Below are 12,091 nucleotides of genomic sequence, written 5' to 3'. Positions count from 1 at the left end.
TGGAAATGTGCATAAAGTGTAAAATGATAGCTTAGTCTTTACTGAAAATGGAAATATTTATTTTTCTATAATTAAAAAGACATTCTGATGGGACCAAGACATTAATTAAAACCAGAAAACAAACAAAAAACTAAAGAAAAACTACCAGACCATCAACATGAAAAGAATGTTATATATTTTTAAACATTTCTCTTTGGTGTTACCACAACCAAAACTATACAGTTGATCCTTGAATGACGTGGGGGGGCAGGGATGAGGGGGTTGGAGGAACTGACCAAGCCCCCCCCCCAGCATGCAGTTGACAATCTGCATAAAACTTTTGACTCCCCAAAAGCTTAACTATAGCCTATTGTTGACTGGAAGCCTTAGAGATAGCATAGTCAATTAACACATATTTTATATGTTATACATATTATGTACAGTATTCTTACAATAAAGTAAGTTAGAGAAAGAAAATGTTATTAGAAAATCATAAGGAAGAGAAAATACATTTACAAGACTATACTGTATTTATTGAAAAAGAACCCAGTTATAAATAGACCCGTGCAGTTTAAATCCATGTTGTTCAAGGTCAACTGTATTCATTTGTCTCTATTTTCCTGACAAGGGCACACAGGTGAAATACAGACACCTAGGTAAATATTTTTGATTTATTGTGCTGCGGGCAGATTTGGGGAAGGTCTTAAACACAGGAAGCATGTTGTGCCCACCGTTAAATCTATGGACTTCGTACTGTTTTTCTAATGGTGTGGTTATCATTTCATTTACTTGGGTAGAAAATCTGTAAAACATGAACTATTCTAGACCCTCTTTTTACGCTACCGGTTGGCATTTCTATAATCAGCTCTTTGGATATGTGCTGCATAGAAGCTGAATCCATAGGTAGAGCAGCAGATCTGTTTCTTTCCTTTTGTCCCCAACATGTTCAAGGAAAATGATCAATTCAGCTTTTTTGTCAGACCTCTGAATGGGAGCTGTGAGAACAAAATCAATGCATAGACAGTTGATTGCTTCTGGTAGGTTTGACTTCGAACTATAGAAAAAGGAAGCAACATTTCTGCTGCCATTTTTATTGCTGGGGAAAAAAGTAGTTTGTGGGCAGCGTGTGAGAGAATCTGTACAAAAATATTTGTACCAAATCAACCACAGAGAATCTCATTTAACAAAACATATTTTTAAACAATATTTTGATTTTTCCCATGGAAACATGGGTATCTTTTTAAACTGTGTTTAGTTACTTGAATTTCAAATATAATTAAAAGCCTGCAGCACACCTCCTCTCCTTTGCTAATGGAAATTATCCTAATTATCTTTGGAAAACAAAAATGTGTCATTAGTGTTACAAAAAATTGAATGACAAGTGACAGAGCACCCAATGCTTAGATTCACACCTTTTAAAAGCTTGGCTGTTACATCTGATTAAAAAGATTTTCCAATTTCTTTTTTTTTAAAGCTCCACTTGCAATTTTTTTTTCATTTAGCAGAACAAAATAAAAGCAACAAGATCACTTGTTTTAAGTTTTCAGAATTATTATTAATTAAATGAAAAATTCGGAAAATGTATGGCCAAGAGAAGGATGTGTTAGTGGAAACTGGCACTTCTTTTTTAAAATTCTCATTAAATTAATAGGAATTTATATTCTTATATTCACAGAGCAGCAATTTTTATGGTGGGAGTATTAAATTATAAGTTGTAGCATTGAATTTTATGGATTCAGAATTTATGACCATTCAGACTTTATAGTGAAATTAATGGTTTGGGTGGAGATAAAAGCATAATTTGAAGTTCAAATGAAGATTTTAAGTAGAGAATGTATAGTTGAAAGCATTTTCTAAATTTCATTTTATTTCCCGAGTATAAATGTAAAAGAGCTTGCAATTAATTTATTGATGCTGGACTTCCAAATAAGGAGCTAAGTTCTTAGTAAATTTTATTTCATTGATCGCTTTTTATTTTGATTACAATTTCCATACAATTTCCAAGGCTCCATTTTGTTAAGTGTGTGTGTGTCCATGATAATTATGTTCAAAAATGCCACATAATGTAAAGACCTTATCGGTAACAGAAAGTTCAACCAAACCAGACATTTCAAGAATCACAGAGTCCTCTGATCTTCAAGAGACTGCAGAGATATTCCCAACAGCTCGGGAAGTCACCTGTTCATCCAGCCAAGAACTAAATAAATATGCTTGAGAAAATGTATAGAAACTTTTTTTCAAATGAATATAGATGTTCTTAGGAAACACAATACACATCAAAAATATTATTGACGTTTTACTTTTCCCATTATGAATTTTCTCACACAGTGGGCACTTAACACTCGAATTGCTTTTGTGTGTGGGAGTCTCCAACATTATAAAGTGCTGACAAGAGCTTCTTAGACTTCAAAATATTACAAAATACAGCTAGAGGTCAAAACTATGCTCTTTTAACACAACAGAGTAAAAAAAAAATGACTAGTTTATAGATCCAATCTAAGATTAATTTCCTACTTTTTACAAAGATATCTGTGCACTATGCAAAACCAGAGCCAGAGGAAACACTTCTTGCTTTTAAATTTATGCCAGAAACAGCGTGGCTGTTACCTGGCAGTTAGCATTTAGTGGATTTCCCCTTTCCTCTCGTTCAATTCTGCATAAAGTATAGGGTGGTTTTTTTCCCCATGGTGTCTTTAACTGCTTACCGTCCAGCTGTCTCTAAGTGGGAAACTAGCCTATTAGAGAACAACCAGCATGGTCACTTCAATGGTCTTCAGGATCAATAAGAAAACAACCAAACCGATCTCCCAATTTCCTATCAGAAGCTTCAGCATTGTTATAAGAAAATGATACTTTAAAAGAGATACTCATATTTTTATGTGCATATCCATGCTTATGGGCCAAGCTACATCCTGGTGCAAGTAACTTCAGTGACCTATTCCTGCTTTTGGATTTCACTGGAATTGTATCGTAGTGAACATTACTTAAAATAAAGGGATCACCAGTCATTATTAGGAATTGTATTATACAATTTGATTTATGAATTTCATTATGATAAGATTTAGTTCAAGGGTGCCTGGGTGGCTCAGTTGGTTAAATGTTAGACTCTTGATTTTGGCTCAGGTCATGATATAATGGTTTGTGGGTTCGAGTCCTGCGTTGAGCTCTGCACTCACAGTGCGAAGCCTGCTTGGGATTCTCTCTCACTTTTTCTCTGACCCTTCCCTGCTGTCTTTAAAAATAAATAAATATTAAAAAATGATTTAGTTCATTCTTAGAAAAGGAAGAATTTCATAATAAAAATGAAAAAGAAATCATGTAATCAGCATCCCTAGTAAATGGATGAAATTTATCAAAACAAACAAAAATCACGCAGCAGTTGTTGATGTAAACATAAGTTTTTCTTGTTGTTTCCTCCCCCCACTCCCCCCTCACTTAATCCATGTAGAAGTTATGCAACTGATTGACAGGCAGCAAGGGGATCCTAAGAGCTACTTGCCAGGTTCTACTATTTGCAATATTGAGTTTGTAAATCTCGAAAATAACCTGATGCTGTTTGAACCTAATTTATATAGATGTAGTGGCTTGCATGGAAAGTGCCTAGCTGGGTAGGAGGCCTATTGTTTTTCTCTATTCTCTTGAGAAATAAGGGCCATGGATTTCATAAGGCAAATGAGTTTTGAGCTAATACAGCAATGATCAGTAGCAGCTTCCTACTGAGTAATAACACTGGGTGAGCCTGGGGGCAGATGGGAACAAATTGTCTCACAGCCAAAGAGTAACAGGAAGGCCTTGTTATTTTTCTGTTTTTTGAATGGACTCCTGCAGAGGCAAGAGCAAGGAATAGGAATCAGGTTTACCACTTGCAGAGATGCAGGAAAATAATCAGCTGATAGGTTTCTTGTGCTAGTCAGGATATTAAGGGTTGAGTTCTGACTGACTCTAAAGTCAAAATGATATAGAGAAGGGGGACATTATTGGATGAAATGGGAAATGTAGGTGGCCCACCATGATGTCAAACCATGAGCAAATGTATGTCTCGATTTTCTACTTTCTTCTGGCAATGATGACCTCCCACCCTGGTCATTACAAAGGGAAATCCATTGAGCAGAGAAAATTGAAGAGCATGCATGTGTGTGATGACAAATATCCCAGGGAGAAGTAAAAAATTTTGAACAGCCACAAAAAATAAGCCAACAACAACAACAACCCTCCCCAAATCAACCAGCTAAGCAAGCAACTAATAAAAAAAAACCCTCAAAAAGCTAGCAAATAAGGAATAGGCAGTCTGAAACATCTGACTGATGTTTTATTCTAATTTACTTTATAAATGGGAAATCTCTTTTGGAAGTCTCTGGTAGTCAGACTCCTTAGGCAATAATATCCACTAATTTTAAAACATGATGTCTTGACCATGGCAAGAAAAAAAGTCATGTGTACTACTCTGTCAGGAAAACTGTAGAAATTAATACCACATCTTAATGTTATGCCATATAATGGAAACTTCATGCAAATTGCATTGTATTATTCTGGGAAAGTAAAAACCATGTCACTCAAAAACCAGTGGAATCCACAGGTTAGCGTCTGATTAGAGATCTTTTGAGGGGATAATATAGACTATATGCCTGTAACTGGTCCTTTCTAACTCAGAACTGGGAATATCTGTGGAAGCCAAATCTACGTAGGCATTTGCAGACCCAAAGAAGCACCAATGGATCTCTAGGCTTGGTTGTTTTGATGCTCTAGCAGTGGGGGCAGTGACATTATGCCAGAACCAGATATGGGATGTGAAAATATCTCTGTGTCCCAGAAGCCCTTCTCTGAGGGAACCATAGAAAGGGGAGCCAATGAGACCTATAAATGTTGCAAATATCATGTAGTGTTGGGACATTACTTCCCTCCTCAAAATGGGGGAAAATAATTTGCTGTTTTTCTCAGTGATTCATCTGCTGTGTCCTCCACGGTGGATAGTAAAATCACAGTCATCGGGTCACGCAAATGTGATCTCTCCCTTTTCTCCGGGGCTCAGTAATTGCAACTATTTTTGCTGTGTCTATATTAATGAAGCTCACCTATGGTTGTTCAGGGTATATAACCATGTTCAGTTTTACCCAGGCTCTCAGGAACATAGTGTCTTCTCTATTCCTTCCCTTTCTCTTCTCAAATCTTCCTCTGTTTGTATCCCTTTTTCTCTCATTTCCATTTGGCATTCTATAACCCTCTGTATTCAGTAGAGACTTTCTAACTTTAGTGGGTAATACTAATTAAATAAAACATTTATGTATTGGAAGCAAAACAATAGAAATATCTCTTAAGAGACTTAAATGTGTATATTATAGCCTATTCTCAAGATTTAGGTTCTTTAAGAAATCAAATAGCAAAATAAGAAGGCAGTTGTAGGTAATGTTTAAACTACCTATTAAATGATAAATAATATTCTTATTAAATAATTCACCTATTAAATAATAAATAGGTAATCTATCTATTCCTGGAAGATTTTTGTTGCTAAACATTCCTATTACAAGGCATGTGACAATACAAAGATATATTTTCCTCACTGTCTCCAGAAAGACCTCTATGTTCTTTCTCTGAAACCATAAATGAACAAATATACATTTATTCTTTTCAGGCAGTGCATACATCACTAAGAATGTGACACTATTAGTTGGAACTTAGGCAATAAGCCTTTTCTTTTTCTAGTTACACTGGTTTAGATTTCATACACATAATTGTAGGGGGAGAAGAAAACAATGTTTGACTCAGGAGATGGCTCCGAATGACAACAAATCATGGAGATGTGTGTGCAGTTATTGAGGTGTACAGAGGCAAATTCAGTTACTGCAAAAATTATGAGCATCTCCCCTTATGACATATATTTAAGACTACCATTCTTTCAAAATCAAAACCTAAGATACTCCGTCTGAAAAATAGAAACGTATCTATGCTTACATTGAGACATTTGGGGCTGTTAAAATTAATATTGGGCAATTTTCATACTACAGAGGGCTGTTTTGTGTTCTTTCCACAAGTATATAGGGGTTTTATTAAAACACAGAGCTGGAAAACTTGCTTGTTTTATGTAGGTTCTGTTTCTGGTCTAATATATCCTAAAGAACCACCGCAGCTTTGAGTAGATTACTACCTGCTCTGCAAAATGTTTGCACGATTTTTAAAGACAGTCTCTTAGTATAAAGGGTAGTAGTGCCAACCAGGTCCTCTGGGTGGTAGTGAAGTATGATGCCAAATAAGTCTGATGGGACAATGATAAAAATGAAGACACTCTCTCCTTCCCTGCTTGCCCCTTATTGGTTCTACTTGATTCTTAACTAATTTCCCCCAAATAAATAATAAACATTTTGCACTGTCTTAGGGCTGGTAGTACACTCCAGGAACATCTTTTTCTATTGCATGGAGTTTTATTTTGTCTTCAAGCAGATGGGGTACTTTTCTAGATGTGAATGGATCAGAGACTTTAAGTTTCTGGAGCTTGAGAGAGAAAGAAAGAGCTCATACCTTGTACCACATGAAATCACAGGGCTGTTTTTTCTAGGTGTGGGTTCTGGGACCTCAGGACTCAGAACTCCAAGCCTTAGTTTTCGAGTGAGTTGGTCACGAAATGCAAACCTGAACCTCATTCAAGAGCAGATGAAGCAGTAGTTGTCCCAATTTCCTCTGTAAATTTGTAAAGTTTAAGTGCAATTCCAAGTGCAGATTTCAATGGAATTCTCACTTCATACAAGGTTACAGACAACGCAAAGCGAATTGAAAAAGTATAGTATTAAATTTGCATTAAATATGTAATGGGAACAACCCCACCCCCCAAACTGACCTTTCTCTGAATATGTGCCCAGGGTCTAGAATGATCTTTTCACATATTTGAATCAAGACATGCTTTCAAAGATTTATGTATTTAATTTTTTCTGAGTTTTAAAAATTCCTTTAAATGTACGTGCAGCTAGTCAATGTTCTTTGAAAAGTACCTTGTTACAGGATGCATTTTCAGCCCGCCCTCAACCCATTTTCTGTAATCCTAAAATCTCAGTGTCAATGGTCGTTATGTTTGTAACTTAAGTGTCTCGGACACAAAAATATTGTGTAAATTAAATTGAACTTGACTTACGTTCTGACTCCTTTAAAAAATGCCATGGCATTACATGGCAAGAGCTTGAATATTTATTTGCCACACACCACAATGCACTAAACTTTTGCAATTTGGTTTTGCTTACTTTTGAACAGCTAGTAATGTACATACTTCCTTGTGGTTTTAGTTGATCTCAGGGGTAACCAATGACTAGGTTGAAATTCTTTCTAATTACATTTAACTGGCTCTTGACTGGATGTCACAAAGCAGACCCTTTAATTGACTCGTCACTCTTAGGCTCTAATGTCCTAATGGCAGTAGTCTTAAATATAACCTGGATACCATATTCTGTCACTGTGATCCTGAAGCATCTCACACGAGGGAAAATACAGTGGTTGGGACAAGGCACTGATGAAAGTTCATGTTTCTTTCCATCCCTTCCCTTCAGCCAAGCAGTATGGCTTGTGAGAAAAAGAATTCTGTTGAGAATCTCGGCAAAAATCTTGATGCTTTTACAATGGCAGTGAGGATTTCTGAAGACACCCATTTCCTATGGGTGGATATATCTATGAAAAGGGTAGTGTTTGTGGCTGTATATGCACAGCCACAGCAGGGGCATGTGTGGCTCATAGAGAGGGTGAGAAGCTAAGGCTACTATGTCTTATCCTTAGTTCACATCTACAGTCTCCTTTACTGGAATGCCAAGCCAGAAGAAACCCTATCCATAAGGACAGGAAGGTAAAATGAGAAGGAAGAACAAAGCAGAACATTGCATTTTCTTTATATTCGGATTTCATAAGGAACTTAAGCTCATCAGACTGAGTCAGGGCTGGCACTTCCCTATTTGTCATGGAAAAGCAAGGTAGTTCTAGCAAATTTCTGATAAAAAATGGTTTTGAATGAAAACTACTGAAAAAACACACCTATTTGTTACTTACCTTAGAATGTCTTAACTAAAGCTGGTCCTTAGGCAGAAATAATGATTGTTGAGAAACATCCTATGGGCAGAAAGCAGTAATACTTCATCTCTTGAGAGAACCTCTGTTATTACAGCCCATTAAAGGGAAGAATTTTCCTCCCTAGTGACTTACATACAGATACTTTATTCTCCCTTATTGTGTTTTATTTGAATTATCCTTTTACTTGTGAAATATCTAATAGTGTATATATGCATATATGTATTTATACACAAATGCATTTATTTAACATTCTAAAAATTTTTAAGGCTCCAGTTTTAATTACTCTGATCAGAAAAAAAATAAAAAATAATGCATATCCATTCTGGGACATGATACTTGAGAAATAGGTTTTTAGAGGCCAATATAAGACTTCAATATTCAAGATAAAATATTATCTTGGCTTTTGTTTTTTTCTCATCCAATGGATATATGTATTGGGTCCACATTAACTACAGCCAACTAGATCTGAGAAAGTAAATTTAGTTATCTTGATCCAAGACAGCTGTCTTCCTGAAACATTGCCTCTGGATGTCCGGTGCATATTTGTGCCTTATTATATTGAGGGACAGACACCAGATTTTAACATTGAATCTACTGGCAGCCTGTAGAGTCAGAAATATTCTTATAAGGGAAGCTGGCACCCTGTTTTCTATGATGTTTTCATAGATAACTTCAGTGTGCTTGATTCATCTAATTAATAGAGACAAAAGTTCAAAGTGGAGGGCATTTTGGCATGAGGCATCTAACTTGACTGTCTACATAGATAAAATAAAACGGGTGATTGCCTAATCTCTACTGTGTGTTACAACAAAGAAAACCATAGAGTAGAATTGTCTTAGAGAAATTGATTATAAGACTGAAATTTTACAAAGAAAATCTTGACATAATTTAGCAAAGATCAGAAAAACCAACATACTGGTGGTGACATTATGTAAACACAATCTTCAGGAAAATATTCTTGGGTCATTGTTAATATTTCATGTCCAAGGAACTACACAGGAGTGAAAAGATTAGCCATTTTTATCTATGGTCATTTGAGTCTTTCTGTTTTGAGATTAAGCTTATTGGATCCATATTTTTCAAAAGGCTTAAAGTGTTCTGAAAATCAACGAAAAAAACCTGTCATTTTATCACATTGATTCAAAAGGCATAAGTATTCTGAGCAGAGTTAAAAAAAAAAAAGAGAAAATAATATGCAAAGGGAGCATGCAGTATGGAGAAACTACAGAGAAATGAAAAGTAAGTACATTTTAATGCTTGACTTCCTGCACAGATGCAATGATGAGCTCACTGATCCACTGTTACCTTTTATGAATACTTAGATAGAAGAAGGAAACTGCACAGTTGAAACTAGGGAGTAAACCACTGAAAGCCTTAGAATGGACAATCTCCCACTAAGAGTCTCAGGAAGTGCTTTCAGTGCGCAAGAATCAACCTTTCTGCAGCTGACACATTTCTGGCTTTCAGATTACCTTCCATGTTAATTTCTTCTCTTGCAATTATGTGGAGCTAGGTAAGGGATGTTATTCTTTTAAAGAATACAAAACCAAGACTTGAAGGTGGACATGATGTCTTCACCAGAAGATAATTTTAAGGTTAATATTAAAGGTAAAAAGTAGAACAAAGTATTCCTTACAGAAGACTAGAAAGTCTTGGACTTTCCACACAAGGTCCTTTGATCAGAGGTAGCATTTACTTTTCATGTCGCTATGGTGAATTTAACAATTGATGGGCGTTTTCTTTGATGAGGCCATCAATGTTTGCTTGCAAACAAAATATTACACACAAAGGGGTCACCTTCTAGGATGACCTCAGTTCACATACCACGGTGTGTTTCTGTCCTATTGGGCATCTTCCTCGGGATTATGTACACAAACCGGACTCTTCAGTGCGGTCTAGTTCTCTCTTTCCCAGCACTTCACTTAGTTTAGATGTCCCTCTCACGTGCAGAGTGGAGTGGCCACAGAGGATCAAGTTTTGATGACTCAGAAGCAGGCACTTTCCTAGGAAACTAGAGCCTCCCACATGTTCCTGCAACGACATACTTCCACAGAGATGGTGCCTTTTAAGCTCAGTGAGGGTCTGAATGGCATGAGACCCACTTAGGGCAATGGAGCAGTTTCTGCTTCCAAATTTTCCAGCTGAAAGAAGAAAAAAGAAGAAAAAAATGAGCATTTCAAATTGGGTAGCAGTGCACATTTATGGGACGTCTCCTGTATGTGGGCATTTATGGGCAGCAGCTCTGTATGTCAGAGCTGCACTGAGGGTCCTCAGTATACTTTCACCTGGGACCCTCAGAACTTTTCTTAATTGTCAAGACATTAATTAATCTCTTGGGTCATCACAAATAATCTCTTGAATCATTATGAATATCGCTAATGAATAAGGCTAATGAATAAGAATTATACACTAGCCTTCAAAGAGATATTATTGATGGCTTCTTTGAAAAAATACATTTTAATCCAAACCCCCGTATCTCCTTCTGTTCTTGACCCTCTTCCTCCTTCTTTAGCCTCAAATTATTCACGACCTGACAAAATTTTCAAAAGAAAAGCAGTGTCTCTCTTTGCGATACTTTTTATATTCTTTATTTCTAAAGAAAGAAATCTTTATTTTTCACCCAATTCTCAAAATTAATGGATTTTTTTCTGAAGCAACTGACTTGAAATACAGGAATTTTTCCACCCCCACCTCCACGGTAAAGCTGGCATACATATTGAGCAATACCAGGAAATTTGTTCACACACATAAAAATGTGGCTTGAGATTTTCAAATAAGGGGGGAGAATTGTGGAAAAGAAATAGATTTTGTAATTAACAAGTACTTGTTGCTGTTATTGTTGCTATAGTTTTTGGTGAGAAGAAGAGGTGTTTATATAGTAAGTGTGACTTACTGTAAGTATAACTTACCATAAACACTTTATTTTGGTAAATTTCAAACTTCAGGAAAAATGCAAGAATAAGAAAGGTACAAAGAACAGTTGTACCTTTACTCGGATTCGCCTGCTATTAACTTTTTATCCCATTTGTTCATCATTTGCTTTCTATTCTTTTCTTCCCTCTCCTTCTACACACACACACACACACACACACACACTATCTTATTGAACTATTTGATACTAACTTGACTTTTTTATCACTAAATATTTCAACATGTTTCCTAAGAATAAGGAATAGAAAGATCATGATCACCATTTGGAAAGGCAGTCTGCCAGGCACTCTGGGTTTCCTGCACATCCTTGTTGACTGCCCAACTGCAAAGCTTACGTATCCTCTGACCTGGAACAGTTTCTGCAGATGGTCATACAGGCAAGTAGGTAGGCCAAGGTGACCACAGCGCTGATTGCCCCGTGAAGTGCTTTTTCCTAGGGAGGTCTGTTTATTGCTTGCCCCAAAAGGGGCTGAGACTTTAGCTCTGGGTTCCTTAACTGTGACCCATCGTGTGTGCAGATGGTTCCATCCCACTGCCCTATGGGGTGGTGGCAGAGGAGACACAGCTATTGTGAAGCGTCTGCTGTTTGCTGTGCTGTGAGTGCTAAACCGTCTGACATTTGGTCTACTTTTGGCATCCAAAGAGTTGTGGCAAGACAACCTGTTTGCTTGCTCAGTCACCTTCTTTGGAGTCTGGTTACTTCTTCCCAAAGGGGTACAGAGAGCATTGATATTGTTTCCTCTGGTCCATTGAATCACATTGTCTATTTTGGTACCCATGGAACAGTGCCAAACCTGCTTGCTTGCTGAGATACCTCCTTTGGAAACTTGTAAGTCCCTGCCATTTTCTAAGACGGGGCTTCTTTCCTGACATAACCACAGTACTGTTACAGATTTCAGGATATTTGACATTTGACAGTCATACACTATTTTAATCTACCATCAGTTTTCCAATTTTGTCAACAGCTTTTTGAACTGTTATTTATTTATTTATTTATTTATTTATTTATTTATTTATGTTTTCAGGAAGTCAACTAGCAAATCCCCTTGGGTTATTTTTTTAGCCTATTTTGAACAATAAAGTTTTGAAAAACTTTTAGATTCAAACTGAAGCTTACTTGAGGCACTTTTAATCTCTATCC

The 12,091-nt window shown here is 36.6% G+C and overlaps 1 protein-coding gene across 1 annotated transcript in view; it reads right to left on the bottom strand.

Moving 5' to 3' along the window:
- Window positions 1-3,209: 3,209 nt before the first annotated feature.
- Window positions 3,210-12,091, bottom strand: part of OPRM1 (opioid receptor mu 1) — a 61,191-nt gene continuing 52,309 nt past the window's right edge. Inside the window, exon 4 of the mRNA XM_045500103.1 lies at window positions 3,210-10,160. Coding sequence (XP_045356059.1) covers window positions 10,122-10,160 — 39 coding nt within the window. The 3' untranslated portion in view covers window positions 3,210-10,121. The remainder of the gene's footprint in view (window positions 10,161-12,091) is intronic.

Source organism: Leopardus geoffroyi, chromosome B2 (genome assembly GCF_018350155.1).
Source record: "Leopardus geoffroyi isolate Oge1 chromosome B2, O.geoffroyi_Oge1_pat1.0, whole genome shotgun sequence".
Taxonomy (NCBI): Eukaryota; Metazoa; Chordata; class Mammalia; order Carnivora; family Felidae; genus Leopardus; species Leopardus geoffroyi.
Note: the sequence above shows the minus strand (reverse complement) of the source record. Positions and strands in the feature narration are given on the sequence as shown.